Consider the following 21,238-nt stretch of genomic DNA (forward strand, 5'->3'; position numbering starts at 1 on the left):
CACCTAAATGATCAGATACTTTCGTATGTTCATCCATATGCAAGTTATGAAACTGCTCATTCAACAATAAATGAACGATTTGATATGCCCTTTCCTTATTATAGCTCTTCGAGTTTCTCCCAAAGCTCTTTGGCTAGTGACGTACCAAGAACATTCGCAAGAATATTATTAGCCAAAGACATCCGGGTTGTACTCGAAGCTCTAAAATCTAGTTTCTCTCGCTTCTCGTTGTCCATGTTGAAAATGTTTCATTCCAGTGCCTTGTGTAATCCTATTTGTATCAAAACATATTTGACTTAAAATTTCCACAAGCCAAATTGATTATTCCATCAAATTTCTCTAAGTCAATCCTCATTGCACTTGAAAAACTTGACATTGCAGCCAAAACCTTTCCTGCAACAAAACAAAGTTTTTCCAAACAACACAAGGTATAAAATTTATTTTCTGATGTGGAAGATCAGACAAAACTCCAACCATAAAGCATACTAAAAAATATATACACCACCAAACCAAGGCTTTTGATACCACATGTTGGGAAGCATAGAGAAAAAAAGAGGAACACAATAACAACAGAGGAGATTAACATGAAAACTCGAAAATTGGAGGAAAAGACCACGACTGTCGTCAAATAACAACTAGACAATAACACTATATAATTTTTTTTTTACAACACATAGACTACCTTTAACCACCCCAAGGTCCCTAATACACCCACACTCTCCAAAACAAATATTTAACTACCCCTCACAATACTCTAAAACAAAAATATATCAGAAAATATAAAAAGTTAACTACAATCTTAAAGTGTTTTTGACTGATACGTCTTGTAATGAATAATCTGAATCATATATATAGCCTTGGACTCTCTCTTCCTTTACAAAACTAAGCGATGTGAGACTTCTTCAACATGTATACTTTCAACCAACCCTGACAATCTTGTCAACTCCTTCTTTAATATCTTCATCTCACCCTTTTATTAGAAATTAAAAGCCAAAAATCGAATCTCAAACACAAAAGGAATATAATGCACTCAATAGATAACATTCCACAAAAGAGAAACAAATATATTATCATGAAGAAGGGAAAATATGAAGAATAAAGTTTAATGTCTTATTCAATTTGGTTGAAGAATAAAACCCAAAAGAATGGATAAACATACCTATTAATTATATTTCATGTTACTAGTATTTTTTAGAAGGTCTTGTTAGTCTTTTTCATGCAAATGTCAGCGACAACGTCAGTATTTGCTGATGTGGAAAATGATGGGTAAGATTCTGTTGAGAAACAAGTGTGAGTTGTGTGGAGAAACAAACGTGAGTTCTAAGTCCCGCATTGCTTAGAAAAGTAAAGGTTGAACACTTTATAAATGAGATGACACATATATCTATCTCCTTATGTTTTTGGTGAATATGCGGTGTCTCTCTCACTTGTTTAGGTGAGTATTTGATCTTTAAGTGAGTGTTTAACCCAGTGTGAATGCCCCCCTTATGATTATCCATTAATGGTATCAAAACCAGGTTTGAGTAAGAGACCGACTCCCTGTGTCGAAAGTCTTCTTAACATGGTGGTCAGACGGTGTGTCACTTAGCTTCTGCTCGAGGGGGGACATAGTGAATTGACTCACACTTGAGAGGGGAGATTGCTGAGAAACAATTGTGAGTTTTATGGAGAAACAAGTGTGAATTCTAAGTCCCATATTGTTTAAAAAAGTTGAGGTTAAACACTTTATAAGTGAGATGAACCATACATCTATCACCTTAAGGTTTTAGGTGATTGTATAATGTCTCTATCTCATTTGTTTGGGTGAGATTTTTACCTTTATGTGTGTTTGGTCCGATGAGAATGATTTTCCCTCATGACGACCCAACAAATTCAACTTTAATAACCGATTTAGAGACAAGAAATCTTTCACTAAATTTTTTTTCGAGTTTTGAATATTCTTCATCTTCTTTATAAAACTTGAGACCATATAAATCCTAAAACACCAAAACCCCTATGTGAAATCCACAACATCATCTAAAGACCATAAAAGATCTTATTTCTAAACTTGATTGCACTTTTGTCAAATTCATATTGATTTCCTCGTGGAACCACAAATAACCAAATCACTAAAGATATGTTTGGATTGATGGTATGGAATAAAATGAAATGGAATGGTAGGTAATTAATGAGATTCATTTGTTTGGATTTACAAATATTGGATGGAATGAAATGGGATATGATGAAATCTGATCGTATGTGATCAGAATGGATTGTCAATGACCTGCAACTTGTTGGACTTCTGAGAATTGCGGGGGGTACCTGCAAGGTACTCCAATGCCAAAGTAAGAGTAATTTCACATTCCAATTTCTCATTTTTTGTTCCATCCAATTTGAGGTGTATGTGATGCAATGAGACACTTTAAATAAAATAACTAAACAATGGAGTGAGATCTATGTTCCGTTCCGCTCCACTTCATTTCGTTCGTTTTGTTCCATTCCGCTCTGTTATGAGTCATCAATTCAAACATAGCCTAAGAGTGTGTTTGGATGGAGCATTTTAATGAGGGAAAGTAATGTTTTGAGGGAATTTAAAATGATTTGACCAAAATCCATTGTTTGGATACAAAAATGAAGAATTGTTAAAATGATGGAAATTTATGGAGTATTTCATCTAAGTTAAATTTAATCATTTTGAAATGACACCAAAAACCAAAGAATTTGAAATTCCTCTCATGTTCCATAAAATGTATTTGTTATTATTATTTCTTCAAATTTTACAAATTGGTCCTCATATTTTCCAAAATTATAAAATTGACCCCAAAATTTTTTAAAAAATTGCAAATTGGTCCTTAATAATTTTTAAAATTTACAATTTGGTCATTCAAATTTTTAAAAATTGCAATTTGGTCCCTACTTTTCAATTTTTTAATTTGGTCCAAAAAATTTATATTTTATAAAAAAATACCCAAAAAATCTAACAATGAATTACCTTAATACTTCATCCAAACAAAATAATTTAAAATGAATGGATTTCAATTGAATCATTTGAATTGCTTTGAATTTTAAATTCCCTTAAAATTTCTAATTACCTCATCCAAACACACTCTAAGTGCTGAACAATGAAAAGAAAAATAAATTTTATAACTGCAAATAATACTTCTTCCAACATTCAACATCTATAATTAATCGACTTATGATTAATCCACTGTCTAAAATCTTTTTATGCTGTGACTACAATACAATTCAATTAAATTAAAAAAAAATTAAATCTAAAAATAATCAGTTTTTATTTTTTATTTTTTATTTTAATTTATATTTATATTTTTGCTAGACAGTTTGGGTATCGCGTTTGTGCATTCTGTTTACCGTCCCGTTCGACAAGTAGAAGAAGAATCTCTCTATCTCTTTCCTTTTCCCCTCGCAGCAGTCACTCATCGGCCATGTCTCAGGTAAATGCTCTCTCTTTCCTTCTCATCTGACCTAATTCCTTCAATTCATCATCTTTTTCAATTGCAATTCGAACCCTAACACAACCAATCTCGCTTTTCCCTCGTCAATTAGGGTTTTGTCAATTATGTTCGTAATTTGATAAAAACTCTCCTGTTCTAATGAATTAGGCATTGTCCGAATGTTTATTCATTCTTGATAAGCAAATCAGTTTAATTTATGTCGAATTTTGCATTTTTCCTTTTCTTGTAGTTGTTCGTATATAGATTCCTTTATGCTTTATTAACCGCTCGATGAAATTTAGGAATCTTATCATTTTGCATGGTTTTGCAGGTTGATAACAGAAATTCCTCAGCTGCAAAGCGTGCCAGGACTGATGGTGAGTCACGATTTGATTGTTTAAGTTAGTATATCCAATTGTTAAATGGATTAGATGTGTACTAGTACATTTGTGTAATTTATTTATTGTAATCAAGTTATTGCTTATTTTTGCACTCGCCATGATGCTACTTTCCGTGATGCAAACTTGCTATGTAGTATTGTGCTACATTTTAATGATGCTCGATCCACTTTCCTATTGCATGGCGATCTGATATGGTTATCCGCTGCATTTTCATGGGTTTTTTGTTTGTAGGTAGCCGTAGGGAAGATGACTGGACATGTCCCAGCTGTGGCAATGTCAATTTCTCTTTCAGGACAACCTGCAATATGCGTAACTGCACCCAACCAAGGCCTGCCGATCATAATTTGGTAAGTTGTTTTTCTAAGATATTATATTCAATATCGTAGTTTTTACTTTTAAATCGTGTTTTATTTGATAGAGTTGTGATCTTGTTCAAATCTGACCATGTATTATTCTCTTTCCAGAAATCTGCTGTGAAGCCTCTTCAAGCTCCACCGGCCTATTCAGCTGCACCTCCTTATATAGGCTCCAATGCCCCCCCTTCAATATATCTTGGGGTCCCACCATACGGGTCTTCTTTATTCAATGGATCACCAGTTCCTCCCTACGAGGTTCCATTTTCTGGAGGATCAGCGGCCTATCACTACAATTATGGAGGCCGCCTTTCTGCTGGCAGTCCGTATAGACCACTGCATCTAGCAGGACCACCACCATACGCAAGTGGATCCATGGTGGGAAACGGTATGTTCTGTTTTCCTTTTTCCTGTCATTCGAATAGCTAAATTTCCAAAAAAAATGATGTTTGATATATTAGACATAAGTCAGTTTTTAATTAATGAATCAAAAGATTAAACAAGAAACAATGAAGAAGCTATTGGAATTGTATTGATTGTTGTTGATTTCTCGTTATACCCCTCTTGCTTCTGTAGTGTTATCCTTTGTAGTTGTGCTCCTATTACAGTTATGTTACATTTTTTGTTGGCTCTTTGGCAGGTGGGATCTATGCCATGCCTCAGTTATTGGATCGCTATGGCCTTGGTGTCCCTATTGGACCTGGAGCAATGGTATGCGCTAAATAATAAAGCTAAATTATTTAAAACTATTGTTAAGAAGATAAGTTTATGTCCCGGCTGTTAGTTTTTTTTTATATTAACTGCAAGTATCTTAAATGTAGATATTTTTTCTCTTGCTTTGTTGGTCTGCTCTGAGTATCAGTGTGTTATAATAAACTTTTTTAAAAATATTTTTTATTCACGTATTCATACAGTAGTTTTTCATATTTATTTTAAATCTTGTATTCTGTACTCTTACTCCCCACACTTATGCATCCTTGTCAGTCACAATGGTCTTATCAAGCTATATTTGATTTTTGCACCATAACATGCATAAATTTTGTGTGCATAATAAGTCTTGCTTTCATAATTTCATATATGGGTTTTCATTTTTGATCCTTAGTAATCTGAAAAGAATATAATTCGTTTTATTGTGCAATTTGATGTTTTTGTTGTAAAGTGGCATTTATAATCCTTTTCTGAGCAGGGCACTAGGCCAGGATTTTTTCGCGATGACAAGTCTCAGAAAAAAGGAGGAGGTTTGCTATATTTAGTTTGTGTCATTCTTTTTGTTCCCATAGAAATAGAAGTTTATTTGAAGATAGATTTTTTTCTCACCCCACCCACTTGTGTATAGATGCTACTCGTGACAATGATTGGGCATGTCCAAAATGTGGCAATGTCAATTTCTCATTTAGAACTGTCTGCAACATGAGAAAGTGCAACACTCCCAAGCCTGGATCCCAGGTATGCTACCTTCATATCTATTATGCAGATTGATTATCACTTTTTTTAGTAGTAGAAAAATGTCATGCTAATGTTAAAACATTATTTGATGCGATTATTCTGCTGCAGGCCTCAAAGCCTGACAAGAACTCTAGTAAGTTAATTTCCATGTTTATCTATATTTTAATGATGCTCTTGTCTGATAGAAATGCAACAGTTGGTAACTCTGTTACTTTATTTTGTACTTGCTAATCAGAGCAAAAGATGCCCGAGGGAAGCTGGAAGTGTGAAAAATGTAATAACATAAATTACCCATTCCGAACCAAGTGCAACAGACAGAATTGTGGTGCTGACAAGCCAGCTGAGTCGGATAAATCTCCCTCATCATCTCCAGAACAAAATGACCAGGTTTGTTAATTAGAGCCTTTTCAATTTGCTTGCCTTTACTCATTGTTGCAACAGAGATTGAATTTTCATGAGCAGCTTTGTGACGTAATGAATATTTTCAAATTGAAAGCTGTTGTGAAGTTGTTTAAATCATTTTTTTGGAAAAACTTCTCTTATGCTTCCTGTCATTTGGATTCTTTTGTTGCAACTTATATATGCATATATACCTAGTTGATTTCCTTTGTATCTATCCATTGCTATATTTAATTCGCAATTATTTACTGTTCCAGTGAGTACTAGGACATGTTTGAGGTTTGAGAAGGTCCAGAGTTGTCATCCAGCATTGCTCAATTTGGGTGTCTGACAGTCAGTCTTGTCGTCCTCTATGTTGCAGAAGTTGTCAAGTCACTCACCTTCTCATTATCTGTGTCAATTTGTTGTATTAACTGAGATAGTATTTTGGTCTTTGTGGATTATTAAGATGCACATGTCAGCCAGCTTTCCTGGCAGAAAGGTTGTTGCGCAAGTTCCAGTTTTAAGTTTTCTTTTGGTTCTGAACTGTCTGCATTTTAAGTATAACTTCTGATGAATAGATACAATCAGCATTTTTGAAGATTCCAAGTATTTTTAGATTATTCGGGGCCACATTTCATTTTTAGCTACTTGGAAGTGTCTGTCTGTCATCCTACCACATTTAGGATGTATGCGTCAGCACTGCCGAAACCATTTTCGTTTGTGTCATTGCTTGTAGTTAGTTGTGTGGATGATACGTATTGTGTCATTTAATTGATGTTGATAGTTAATTGTTTCTGTTACGTATTCCACATGATATGAGATATGACCTCTCGAAGTTTATATGTAGGAACAAGTTTCATTTTACAAGCCGATTTTGTAAGGGTTGAATTAAGTCTAACCCATATTTTAATATGGTATCAATGCTGGGTTAAGGTTTGTGGGTTCTTGGTTGTATATCTGGTTGGGCACTCTCATCTTATTAGGTAGCTTTGGAGATGAGATCCATGCCCAATTAAGATGTGCGGTTGGATACCCTCATCTTATGCGGTAGCTTTGGAGATGAGATCCAAACCCAATTAACATGGTATTAAAGGCTATCCAATCTTCATTATTTGGTCACACTCTAGATGTCTAGTTCCGAGCGTGACAGAGGTATGTGGTGTCCCACATTGGATGAGATATGGTCCTGTTTATAAGTGGGGATAATCCTCTCATCTTATCACAAAACTTTGGTAAAAAATCGGTCAATCTCAATAATTAATGGTAAGTAGGCTAACCGAGTCAAATCAATATGCAGCCTACTCCTAGGAGTTACTTTCTACTTGCATTTTACCTGTATTATATTCAAATATGCATAAAATTGGTGAATTTATTTATAAGTGTGCTTTCTTGGCTCAAAACTGGGAGTGCTACTTATTTTTGTTCCCTACTTGTGTGGCATTGCCATTAACTATCAAGAACGTTTAGTGAACAGTTTTGAAGTTTGGTTAGTTTGAATAATTAATGATGTCAAGTAGGCTGTATGCCGTGTCAATTACATCGAGTCAACATACAACTTATTCGTAGGAATCATTTCTACATGGATTTTACTTACCTGCATAGTCTCCAAATATGCATACAACTATAATCCCTGAACTTAGTTGAGTTCAATGTTGGGTCAATAATGGGAGTGCTAATCTAAGAAGTTTCTACTATTTTGTTTTCTTATTAATATTTTGTTTCCCTCCCTATCTGCCTGACCTATCAAGAAATCAAGAAAGTTTAGTAAAAAGATTGGCCCTATTCTATCTTAGGACTAACTTGAAGAAATAAATCAATGGGCTTAGTTGTATTCTCTTTATTCATGATGTGTTCACCATAGTACTGTTCTATACTATTTTGGACCAAGTATAGGCAGAGAACCATTGCGAAGAAATGAAGAACTCAGAAGCGTGTTCTGAAGAAGCCGCTTGTTGCACTTCGGTCTTGAAGGAAGCATCATCTTTAGCCGCTTGTTGCACTTCGGTCTTGAAGGACGACACATCTTTAAAGAGACCGAGAGAAATGGATGGAAATTTTAAAAGGTCCTCATTGATCTCACCACTCGCCAGCATTTGTATTAAAATAGTTTAAATTTGATTCATTAATAGGATTAATTGTTACAAAGATTGTCGTATAGTCTAGATGCATTAAACTTAACTACGATCTGATCTGATTTGTATAATGAAATAATTTCCATGCAACTTCTATAGGAACTTTACAACTGACGCTGACCCAAGAATCCATCCTAAAGCCTACCCTATTAATATTCTAGCGAGATGTTTTTTTTACAAAGGAGTTTGATGCTTCAGCATCATCCAGTAATGAAAATTGAAATGAAGATAGTTTATCTTCACCAATCTCTCCAACCTAATACACTTGTGTGGTTAAAAATAAAGTATAATATTTAATTCTAAAAAAAAATTTTAAAAAGTTTAATTTAGCAGAATGCTCTAAACCTCTTTTCAAGTCAATATAACAAGAAAGAACTCATAGTGGGGGATTTTTTTTTTAAATAACCATGTATTAAAAAAAAATTACGCAAATAATCACGTTTTAGAAAAAATTACGCAAATAACTTGGTTTCCGAAACCCTTAACAGGCGCCATCTCACATGACTTATTTCTTTTTTTTAGCCTTAGACGCCATTTGACATGGCACACTCAGTCCAATAAATCATGTCAAATGACGCCTCCCTTTAACTTTTAGGAGGAGGAGCCATCTCATATGGCTCCTTAGTGTTTTTTTTGTACAAAGGCGCCATCTCATATGACTTGCTCGTGATTCTTATTTGAAGGGAGGCGTCATTTGACATGGCTTATTGGACTGAGTGTGCCATGTCAGATGGCGTCTTGGACTAAAAAAAAAGAATAAGCCATGTGAGATGGCGCCTTGGTGTTAAGGGTTTAAAAAATCTGGTTATTTGCGTAATTTTTTTCGAAACGTGGTTATTTGCATAATTTTTTTAATACATGGTTATTTAAAAAAAATTCCCATAATGGGTGGTAGATTTTTTTTTACAACAAAACGATAGTATGTTATTAGAGATTTTGAAGATGCGTCAACAGTAAAAGTCTCTCACAAATTGGAGAGGCTAAATTAGTCCATAAAAAAAGTCTTTATTTAGTCCTTAAAAAAGAAGTGTTTATTTAATCATTTAGAAAATTTAACCAAGCCGTGTTAGTCGTGTTAATATTTTTTTCAAATTAGTTCAAACAAGAGTTGCATCAAAGACCCCTAGTAAATCTCTACCACTATATCAATATCAATGTATTTTCCTTGTTTTATCTTACTAATAAAACTTATATGTTTTTAATCATTAACAATACTTTATACATAACAAAACAAGAACTTTAAGTTAGTTTAAGTTAGTTTCATATGTTCAAAATTTAATTGGGGTTAGCATTTTGATCTCTTACAAAAATTAATTTGGCTATGTTAGTCTCATACGCTCAATCATACACTATAGTACTATCACATTGTGATACCAAGTAGCAAAACTTCTATATTATCATCACATACGTTATAGATGTACCATCAAATTATCAGAACTTCAAATTCAAAAACATCTAATATCACCAAAATAAAACCAACAAAACAAACAAAGTGCCCTAAAATTGCAAAGAACGGTGTACCAATTATTACAACTTAAAAACAAAATATATGATGATGCCATCAAATTCAAAAGACAAATTAAATAAAGTAGAAGAAAATGTCATGTTTACCGTCATTGTGTAAATTCAGGAGTAGACATGAATCTTGATGGTACTATAATATTTTGAATTTGATGGTACAATTATAACATTTGTGATGATGATGTAGAATTTTTGCTGCCTAGTTTCAATGTAATGGTACTATAATGTATGATTGAACTTATGAGATTAATATGACCTAATTAAATTTTATAAGAGACAAAAATGTTTGGCTCAATTAAGTTTTGAACACATGAGACTAAATTAAGGATTTTTTTAGAGATCATAATGTATAAAGTATTGTTAATAATTAAAAAAATAATGAGAAAATGTATTGATATTTATAAGATTAATTAAGGAAGAAAATTAATTGAAAATAAAAATAATAAGCCCACGTAAGTAAAAATAACACACGTAGACAGTCCGGTTTAAAAAAAATATTAATATAGGAATTAACACGACTCAGTTAAATATTACAAGAGATTAAAATAGGTCTTCACTCAAGAATTTATATAAGCCTTAATCCCATTAACATGTCAGTTTTCTTAGTCCCATTTTATTGGGGAACGGATGTCGGCTCCAGAAAAATAAAATAAAAAATATAATAGTTGCTTATTTTAATTGGTATGATAAAATAATAAAAATTAAATCTTATTAAATAAATAAATATGTCTATAAAAGTTTTTATATTATACTATGGTGGGGACAGGTTTGAGGAGACACAAACATCATCATTCCTTCCTCGTCTCTAAAATTATAGAAAAAATCCGTGCTTACTATTATCTCTGTACCCTTATATTTTTAAAATATTTTAATTATATATATTTTTTTATTTGTCAAATAATTTTATTATTTCATTTTTACTATCATAATTAAGTATTTTGAAAGTGGAGTATTTCATATCTCTATCTATTGGATAACTATCCAAAGTATTTTGGTACATAATTTTTCTTTATTCAATAACTTTGTAAGTATTCCGTATGTTATATGTGCATTCGATTATTTACAAAATAGTTATTTGGCATTATAATTAAGTATTCCATATGTTATATGTACATTCGATTACTTTCAAAATAGTTAATCGGTATTATAATTTTTACCAGATGACTTGGTTATATTTTTAAAAAATTGATTTTTTTTTTATTTTTATGTTTCACATTTTATGGAGATCCTTTTATTGATATGTGATAAAAACTAAAATTGATTGATATTACATAAGCATTGTCAATTGCAAAATAATTTGATATCCTAGAAGAAGTGATACGGTGGATCAAAGAAATCACAAAATATAATAACATAAGAGTAAACTATTGGAAGAGATTAGAGGTCATAGAGTTTAGATACAACGTCTGTTTAAGAAGATGGATGATGCAAATTATGCTCAATGGAGTAGAAGAAGAGATGTCAAAGATGTTACAAGATATATTTTTCGGGCACACCCATATTCGGTGACATCGTTGAATATTTTTCCTAGTGTGTTGATTATGGACAACAAATACAAGACAAACAAGTACAAACAACATTTGTTTGAAATTGTTGGTATGACTTCGAATGAGTTTACATTTGATGTTGCATTTGTCTATATGGAATCAAGGGAGACGAAGAACTTTTGTTGGGTATTTGATAAGCTAAAACAATTGTTTAGGAAGGAAGAGATGTACCACATCTGATTCTAATTGATAAAGATCGTACTTTGATGAAAGCAATTTAAGTTGTGTTTCCAACTACGATTAATTTGCTTTGTCTATAACACCTCAACAAAAATATTCAAGCAAAATGCAAATAATATGTTGTGAATTATATGCAAAAGACGATATACACACTATGAATGAAACTTGTATGGGCTAGTGGTGAGGTGGCGTATCATTGGCGATTGCAACAGCTTGAATAAGTCTGTATTGATTATGTTGGATTCATTATTTATGTTAAAGACACATGGTTGATTTCTCATAGGAAAAAATTATGAAAGCTTGGATCAATCGATTGTTACATTTGGGCAACACCACGACTAATAGGTACATATTTTTAGTAGTTTTAGTTTGTTTTCTAGTTTATCTTATTTTATATTTTCATTCATTTTAGGTTAAGCATGCTCATTTAAAATTGAAGCAAATGTTGGAGAAACAATATAGGTGACTTATGAAAATGTTGTGAGGCTATGGACAACAACCCGAATGGACACTGTGCCACCCATTTCAAACCCCTTATACAAACATATATCATCAAATGGTCTAGTCTGTATATGACTCTCAAATGGACGTTATATGAAATCAATAGGTGTCTAGTCATGCAACAAGCCTTTAAGCTCATCAATCTTCTTTGACATTTTCTTATACATCCATCTCATCGCCTGTGGAAGTGCACTATCGTTGATCACCAATCGGGACTCTCCTTTCTTTCCAACATTAGAAAAATACTTGTGAATTCAACATTGTTGCATAAATATTATTAACTAAAATAAATATAACTAAATAATAATAAATAAATAAAGAAACTAAATAAAAGTACCTGTAGAATAATGACATATTCGTCGAGCTGCTTGCAGATAAACATGAAAGCATATCCTATCTTTATAATGTGGCCAGTGCGGATGCCCCTAACTATATCTACCACAAGTAGGCATGTTCCTAAATAGTTGCAGATAACTTGCCTCTACAAAAATGAAAGTCTTGTTGGTAAAAATAATAGCACAGACCAATATCATAATGTAGGCTTTGGTAGTAAAGTTCAATCGATTAGCAGTTCGATGACTCGTGAAAAAATAGTACATCCATTCCATTTTATAATATGCATCCCTGCAAGCATGAACCTGTTTTCTTACCTCCTTTAAAGACACTTCCAAAAGCTCAACAATATAATGAATAACACTTTTTTCAATCATAACCCTACAGGGTCCCAAAAATACCCCTAATGGGAAGGTGTAGCCGACAAGAAACATCGTTCAAGGTAATGGTCATCTCGTCAAATGGCATATGAAAGGACGATGTCTCTGGATGTCATGTCTTCGCGAATATTGATAGTATATTTTGGTCAATCCTAATCATATTGGTTCTCTAGAGTGAAGATAAATCAACGTAATCCAACTAACCTTTAATCACTTAAGGGAGATATACTGGAATCCAATCTTTCAACTTATTTCCATGTGTAACCACCTTTAACTCTTTCTTCAAACCTCTTTCTTGAAAATAATTTAAAAGACCAAAAATATAAATTATAAATAATAATTAAAATTAAAGATTGTTCAACATAAAATGTCAGAGTTTTACTTATCTTGCAGTACCATAAATGATTAGACGTGTTGTATGTTCTACTGGGGCACTGAAGCAGTTGCTGCTCGGGTCCGCCTACCTATTCTTCCTGTACTTCTGGGGAAGGTAACACTCCTCGTCCTACGCCTCCATGACGAATGATTCTATCGTCATCTCCTACGCGTCTCATCTTAAATCTAAAAAATAGTTTTTATCAACTTTACAACAAAAACATAAGTCTTTCAGAAAAGACATCTGTTAGCTAAACAAAAAAATAGATTTGAAAAACTAACTCAAAATTCTTCTGATGTGTTAAGATTTTAGACCAGATAACTTAGAAGTAAGACTTCCATTATTGATATGTGGATCAAAAGACTTAGTAGAAAGAATTTTGGGGGTGGATTAATGTATTGGAAAACTTAAGGGGGAAAACTTTTGCTGTAGTTTTGTGCATCAAAAGACTCAGGGAAAAACTTTCGGTAAACTTTTGTGGATTGAAATATTTGGAGACAAGATTTCCGGTACACAATTATTTCACGAATTCTCTTAACTTTTCTCGATGAGCTTGAAATTGAAAGAAGAAAAAATGAAATAATTTAAACATACTATTTATATAGATGTATTTTTGGTCAAATTATGGAAATTATTGGTTGGGGGTCTAGGGGACAATTCTAGGGGTATGAGGTAAAATTTTCAGAAAATCCGCACTCACAAATAATTACCCGCTATTTAGAAATATGTGGTATATATGACTGTATGCGTTTTTACCTGCATTTTTGAAATTGTTGGTAAAAATGCATATATGCATACCAATAATTTTGAAATTATTGGTAAAAATTCATTCAAGCATACCAAGTTTTTATAAATACTAATATATGTAGAGGTGTGATCAGATATTTTAAAAAATATAATAGATAATTTAATTTTGATTTTTTGATATTTTCTTAATGATGGGGAGTTACCGCTCAAAAACATCAACGTGATTTTTAAGGGGTGTTGGAAATATCCAATATGCAAGATATTTTAAAACACCCGATAAATCTTTTGATTCGCATAGGTAAAAAAACCTATATCAATTTTTTTGTATGGCATATCATTTTTTTCGACTGAGAGAAATTCATAAAAAATATGGTTGTTGAAAAAAAAATATGAGAATATTTTTGATATTGTGAAAATATATGCGAGTGCAAGTCCAATTGAGAGGTTGTCACGTAAAATTCTACGCTTAACTCCATGTCATATTGTGACATTTCATGCTACTAAACTGTCACCATCCCGAATACTAAGTTTTAACACCTCTTAGAAGTAAAATGTCAAAATATGTTAGCATAATAGCATGTATGAAGACAATGTTGCATTTGTTATCATGAAAGAAGGTTACATAAAAAGTGACAGAACCAAGTATATCCCTTCGAATTTTTTCTCATTCACACAAAAACTTGAAAAAAACAATGAGGTTGATATTCAGTATATTTGTTCAAGTGATAATGTGGCAGATCTCTTTACAAAGACACTTCCTACATTAGTTTTCAAGAAGCATATACAAAATATTGGAATGCGTCACCTTCAACATCTTTAAAGAACTATATGTGTTATGTTGAGGGGGAGCATAATGTTGTACTATTTTTCCCTTATTAAGATTTTTATCCCAATGAGTTTTTTCTAATAAGGTTTTTAACGAGACAACTTATGTTCTCATAGGATTCTCCTCAACAAGACTTCAATGGAGGACCGTAATAGATATTTCAAATTATAATAATTAAGTAAATTATTAGTATATTATTTAGAAATATCTATTCAAATTGTCAAACTTAAAATAGTAATGACAAATCATTGGTGACATATAATTTGTCAAAGATAAAATAGTAATATCAATTATTTGCTTAGTATTATAATAATATTTCTACTAGTATAAATACTCATTTAATTCATGTAAATATATTTCATTTTTGACTTTAAAAGATATAACTGATATCATTCTACATTCTTCTTCATTTTCTCTTAGTTTGATATGATAACTTGAATAGTAACTAATATCATCATATTGGTTCACAAATATTTATTAAGTTAGATTCAAATATCCGACTTTTTTTCAACACTAACATTAAAATTAATATATTTGTTGACATGTGAATATTTTTTGTGTGAAAAAGTTGACTTCTTGGTGGTGTTTGGATTATATTTAAATATTTTTATAAAAAAAGTGACAGTTTAAATGTAATTATGCATTCTCATCAAGCGTGAGACTGAAATAGAAGTAAGCAATAACAATTACACAATCATCAAACTATATTATACTCTTGTTTGATTTAGAAATTCACGTGGAAGACACTCATGGTTCAGTATCAATAAAGTCTCAGGATTAAATGGAGTTATCAATCAGCATACAAACAAGTTTTTCTGATTAGTACTCTTCTAAACAAAAACATACCAAAAGATGATTAGTCATAATGAGGTTGAGCCCATTCAAATGAACAAGCATACTCATTTTAATGTTTTTGAAGATAACAAGCATACTTATCAATCCAGCTGGTTGCAAGGGAAACTAGACTCGAACGGCGCGCTGAACAGCTGAAAGTCTTGAAAGCGACTGCTACTGTCGTAACCTGAGAACGATATACAAGCGCTAGAGTTGGCCTGTTGCGGATCAGTGTGCCAGTATTCTGATGAAGGAAAAGGCGAGCGGTTAGCAGTTGCATGTGCTATGGAATGAGTTTCCCCGGTTGGTCGATTCGAGTGTTCTAAAGAGAGGGATTTGGTATCGTATGCACCCCATGAATTGGTTGACAGAAGAGAGAGAGCACGGTTAACATCTTGTGTGGCATTTGGATCAGACAAGGTTGTTGGATCTTCTATACCTGTAACATGTATACTAACAATGTGAAAAACTTAGGTAGGAATTAATAAAATACGGTCACGAGGCTCGATTTTTAAATAAGAGAATAATAACCTGGAAATGTACTCCTGGACCCTATGCCTTTGGAATCATCAGAAAGCATAGAAACAATCTTGTTGAAGGCTTTTGGAGGTTTCAGCATAAAATCTTGAGTTTCGGGGAGTTTGCTGTTATGTATGCCATGCCATGCTAAATTTGCAGTGTTCCTTGGAAAAGCAAATGGGCCTATTGTTTGTCTTTGATCTATAGAATGAATATAAATTAGATACAGGGTTATGTAATGATTTATCGTTAAGATATTATTGTAGGTGAATGTCCATACCATAGGGTGATGAAGAAAGAGCGGATGGATTCAGTTGCATTGCTCCGGGCTGAGGTTTGCGGCGCCTTGCATTGTGATCTGAAAGACGACGTCTGCAGCTTCTTTTTTTCTCATCAAACTCCGATAGAGAATGAAACCTTCAAAATCATAGTTAAGTCAAAATTGTTAATTAATCTACTCAAAGCAATTCAGAAAGACGGAAAGCTCAATGTGAAGTGAATCACGTTTACCTGCTGCATTGTTGGCAAAATCGACGCTCCAAACCAGCTATAACCACCTTAGGGGATTTGGAATGACTTTCACAAACTCTATGTTTACGATGATAATCTTTAGAAGAAGAGAGGTCGAGGCCACAACCTTCCACCTGGCAGCAATGTAGCATGTTCTGACAACCCGATTTACCTTTCTTTCCGCTCGAAGGAGGAGCCGCGGGAACCGCAGAGGAAGAGGCTTTCTTGGAATGGCTTCCAGGGGAAACATCCTCAAAGTAGAATCTTTTACCAAGCTTCAGTGTGAGCAACGGTTCTGCTGCTTGAGAAGTTTCAATTGGATCTCCTTTAGACAATTCTTTCTTACCGGTGGAATCGTCTTGAGAACATTCCCGAGTTGACATAGATGTCTTGCTCTCCCCGTTTGACGATGAATTATTGGAAGCAGACTTTGAGCTCCTCGAGGACGACGCGTGCAACAGTTTAGACGCGGAACAGCCACTACCACTTGATGGAAACAGCATTCCGACATTGATTTCTCGATCTGTCTCCGCACTCCAATCAGTAGACTGAGACTTGTGATTTTCTGCGGGTTTTGAATTCACGAAGAATAAGTTTTCCCAGTCCCATTGCCCAGGAGATTTCGCATTCCACTCCATGATATCGTATCACAAATTCATATACAAATGCTCACAATAATCTGCAAAAGAATCTTAAATTCAGTTGACCAATCACTAAAAAATGCATATCAAAACAAAGGAACTAATTACAGAAATCCGAAAAACTTGTGGACTCCATAGTGTTAAACAATTCCTATCCATGACTTCACCGACAGCTAGATTGCTGATTTTAGTATTGTAACCTGTAAGATCTCTGAGGCTAATATAAGCAGTCCCCACCATGGTAAGTCTTTATCAATCACCCTTCTAAATCTTAATCGTCTATGTGTATTAACCTCCTATAATTAGTTCCACTACAACTATAGTACTACTAGTTAGCTTATACTCTATTTGGTTCCACGTTTATAGCGGCCAGAATCGACATGTTTGATTGCTATCAAGTATAATTGATTCTGACTCAAGAACCGATTATAACATGAAGTTGAAATATATAACTTTTAGTCTAAACATGATTTTTACATTGTTTTAACAGTTAAGTGAAATCACACTAGTAAATTTCATTGAAATTTGAAAGACACTTTAAAGTTTCAACAATGATGATGCTACCCTTCCATCCAAACATGAACTACCTAAACTTCACTTTCAACATGGGAAACATTTAGATTCCAATTCCAATAATTAACATTTATCACACCAATGTCAGGAATAGGTCATTGAATGAGACCCCACAACAACAACCACCCAAAAATGATAGTAAATTCTTCACATATTTGAACTTCAAACAACACAGATATTAACACATGTTTTATTTAGTTAACAAAAATAAAGGCCAACAACCACACCTCCCACTCATAAATGCCAGAAAACCAATCAATCTAAACCTGAAAAAGCATCATCTTTAATGCTCAAATCTAAGATAGAAACGACCCTATTCTACATCTTAAATGAGAGTCTCTTTCCTTAGGAACCTTGCTAGTACTTAGAAAAAGCTTTGGTCCCATTTTACCCTAAAAAACCACAAAGTTTTGCACACAAAAAACCATGAACCTTTACCACAATCTCTCTCTGGTTCACCTATGCTAACTTCCAAAGAATCTCATAAACCCAAAAAAATCCCAGAAAAAAAAAACAGTTTTTTTTCATGGGTTAGTTAATCCAAAAGTCATCATGAAAGCTTAAAAAAGAAGCACATTGCAAAACATAAAAGGAAAGTAATAATAACAGTATAAAGCTATAACACATGAACAAAAATAGCCCTCATAATCATCACTGTAGTTAATAGGAATCAATATTCACATAAATAAAAAACAACCCAAAAAAGAAAACCACCATGTCATTGTCATTATCATTTCAAGTTATCATCTTTATATCAGAAACAAAAATGGGTATTGGAAATGCTGCAGTGTACAACACACCCATTTGTTCAACGGTTTTCTTTGTCATCAATCTCTCACAACACAAAGAAAAATGATAATAAAACCATAAATGGGTTGAGAATAAACAACAAAAATAGCTATCCTTAACAGATCAACAAACACAAAAGTCGAGGCTTTTTGTAAGCTAAATCAGGAAAAAACATAACTTGACATACATAAAACCATTCTTTTTGTTTCCCTTTTGATAAATCACAAAAGGGTTAAAGTTAAACAAGATAAGATAAACAAATATATTGAAATAAAAAAACACTTACAGAGAGAATGAGAATGTGCTAGAAAAATAGCAATGTAACCATTAGAGGGTGTGTGAGTTTTTATGTGCAAGAAAGAGTGATAAAAGTTAAAATTGTTGAAGGGTATTGATAGCAGTAGAAGAGTGAGTAGTAGTAGTACTAGGGTAGTGTAGACCTTATGGATTGTTGTACTAAGAGCAGTTTCTCTCTCACACACACATTTGTTGTGCGGTGTGAAAAAAACAAACAGCTGTTTATAACTTTATATTGCAGCAGGGGACAGCTCAACCTCAATACAAAAAATTATGAGGTTTTTTTTTTTTTGATTGACAAGAAATGAGGAAATGTTTTTCAAAAGAAAACAAAACCAAACAACCTGGATGTAACTGTTTCTTTTTGGTTTAATAATGCAAAGTTGGATTAGATAACTATTTTGTTTTAAGGTTACTTAGTTTGAGTGTTGTTAGGTAGGATTGTTTCGAGGAAATTAGTATTTGATTTATGGGTTGAATAGTTTTTTAATGTTATTGTTTCTCTATAAAATTTCGAGAAACAACAATTTTCTCCTATTATCTCAAACTAATGGTTTTAAAAAAATTCACAATTTAACTAATTTCAAATAAAAAAATTGGAATACATAAAGGCAGCGTCAGATGAATTGGCGACTCCGGTCACTATAAAATTAAAAGAAGACGTCAATTGAATTGGTGATTTCATCTAGTCTATCCAATTCAATTAGCGCTGGTGTGCTATGTTTTAAGTGGAGATGTCAGTTGAATTGGCGCATATATGCAATACTAAATGATGGCGCCAATTCAACTTACAATAGTGTGTTGGATGTTTTTTTTTTACTATAAAAAAAAGTGTCTCATAACATCCACTCCACACCACCTCTTCTTAACTTCAATACTTTTTTTTTTTTATGATTGTTAGAAGAAATGGACATGTGTTTTATTCGAGAACGAAGTCTTCGATGAAAATGTTTTTTTAGAACATCTAAACTTTCGAGCATCTTGAAAAAAGTTTGAACCGTTAGTTAGAATGAGAGATTGTAGATGGGGAAAGAATTAGAAGTATTTAGAGTGTTGTTTCGTATATCTCAATTGCATATGACAATAATGCTATGCTTCGTATATGGGTGCGAGTTAAATATGACACTGATGTAGAGTTATGAAGTCTTCACCCGATGTTATTGTTTTGCATGTTGTAATCTCTTAGACATATGTCTCTGTCATGGTCGGCCCTGTGCAAGTGCAAGAAGTGCTGTAGCATATGGCACTAAATTTTGGGAGGCCCAAAATTTTAAAAGCTCCAATTTTTTTATAAATATTAATTGAAATAAATAAAATATTATAATAAAAACTCAATAAATCAAAAAAATACTATGATAAAAACTCAATATATACAAAAACCGAGATAGATCAAAACTCGAAATAATTATAATTAAATATATTACAGATTAATATATGATTGTATTTTTTATGTGTCTTTTTATATTTCTATAATTACATTTATTTTTAAAATTTAGGCCTATTTTTAAAATTCGAACGGGGCCTCTACATTGATTGGGCCGACTCTAGTCTCTGTTAGGTGATTTTATTTGTTGTTTGTATTGTTTTAGGCGAGTTTATGTTTGTCTGTTGTTGGAACGTGTTTATGTTTTAAAGGTGTTTATGTTAATTTTGATGTAACCAGAAGTTATTATATGTGTGTGTGGGTGTGGGTGGGTGCGTATGTGAGCGTGCTTGTGTGCGTGTGTGTCTGGATTTGTTAACGTAGACTCACTTGATTTTGTGAAGGTCTATTTTAGCAACATGCACATTAGGGTGCATTTAACTATTTTTTAGTTTAAGCTTGTTAAAACACACTTTCATAAAAATAAATTGATGTATTTTAGCATAGGGGTTTGCTAAAATACACCCAGTTATTTTTATGAAGGTGTGTTTTAGAAACATGCCCCTTAAAGTTTATTTAACCTTTTTTTAGTTAATGCTTGCTAAAATAGACCTTCATAAAAACAAACGGGTCTACCTTAGAAAAACCAATATATATATATATATATATATATATATATATATATATATATATATATATATATATATATATATATATATATATATATATATATATATATATATATATATATATATATATATATAGCGTATCCGGTGAGAACTGATATCTTTTATGAGAAACGAGAACTATTAATATCAACCATCAGATTTAATTAACGCTTAAGATTTAATAATTTCACATTAGGAGCACTTTATTGGATCTTTTCTATTATGTTTAATATTTTCATAAAAATATAATCTTACCAAAAATATTTTTCAATATGCTTTTTGATTTTACCATCAATATATAAAATCTTATTTTCCATGATATCTCGTACAATTTTTTTAACTCTCTTGATCCGTTATATCTATTGCAAAATAAAATCATATTTTTTTATTATTATGGAATTTTGATATTATTTATTTTACTAAAATATACATGTATGAAATATAATTTTTTTTAATATTATTATTTATTGTATTGTTAGGGAGTTCCAG

At 32.5% G+C, this 21,238-nt stretch overlaps 2 protein-coding genes across 6 annotated transcripts; one reads left to right on the forward strand and one right to left on the reverse strand.

The window, feature by feature from the left end:
* The first annotated feature begins 3,310 nt into the window (after window positions 1-3,310).
* Window positions 3,311-8,264, forward strand: LOC131661537 (ranBP2-type zinc finger protein At1g67325). 4 transcript variants are annotated; one of them, XM_058931111.1, is made up of 10 exons: window positions 3,311-3,431; window positions 3,763-3,808; window positions 4,064-4,179; window positions 4,297-4,573; window positions 4,826-4,896; window positions 5,372-5,418; window positions 5,520-5,631; window positions 5,740-5,764; window positions 5,867-6,018; window positions 7,906-8,264. In XM_058931111.1, exons 1-10 carry the CDS (start codon window positions 3,423-3,425, stop codon window positions 8,122-8,124), a joined length of 1,074 nt encoding a protein of 357 aa, XP_058787094.1. In that variant the 5' UTR covers window positions 3,311-3,422; the 3' UTR covers window positions 8,125-8,264. The 4 variants fall into 4 exon arrangements, with proteins under 4 accessions (XP_058787094.1, XP_058787093.1, XP_058787095.1 ...); XM_058931110.1 differs by having other exon boundaries at window positions 3,312-3,431; window positions 5,372-5,423; window positions 5,522-5,631; XM_058931112.1 differs by lacking the exon at window positions 7,906-8,264 and adding an exon at window positions 7,613-7,899 and having other exon boundaries at window positions 3,314-3,431; window positions 5,372-5,423; window positions 5,522-5,631.
* Window positions 8,265-15,351: 7,087 nt separating this feature from the next.
* LOC131661538 (squamosa promoter-binding-like protein 12) lies at window positions 15,352-19,043 on the reverse strand. Of its 2 annotated transcripts, none has more exons than XM_058931115.1 (5): window positions 18,862-19,043; window positions 16,419-17,097; window positions 16,189-16,325; window positions 15,921-16,109; window positions 15,352-15,828 (listed from the first exon to the last, which is right to left on the reverse strand). In XM_058931115.1, the coding sequence occupies exons 2-5, from the start codon at window positions 17,054-17,056 to the stop codon at window positions 15,491-15,493; spliced, it is 1,302 nt and encodes a 433-aa protein (XP_058787098.1). In that variant the 5' UTR covers window positions 17,057-17,097; window positions 18,862-19,043; the 3' UTR covers window positions 15,352-15,490. The 2 variants fall into 2 exon arrangements, with proteins under 2 accessions (XP_058787098.1, XP_058787097.1); XM_058931114.1 differs by lacking the exon at window positions 18,862-19,043 and adding an exon at window positions 18,708-18,855.
* Between the last annotated feature and the right edge of the window lie 2,195 nt (window positions 19,044-21,238).

This window comes from Vicia villosa, linkage group LG3 (genome assembly GCF_029867415.1).
Source record: "Vicia villosa cultivar HV-30 ecotype Madison, WI linkage group LG3, Vvil1.0, whole genome shotgun sequence".
Taxonomy (NCBI): domain Eukaryota; kingdom Viridiplantae; phylum Streptophyta; class Magnoliopsida; order Fabales; family Fabaceae; genus Vicia; species Vicia villosa.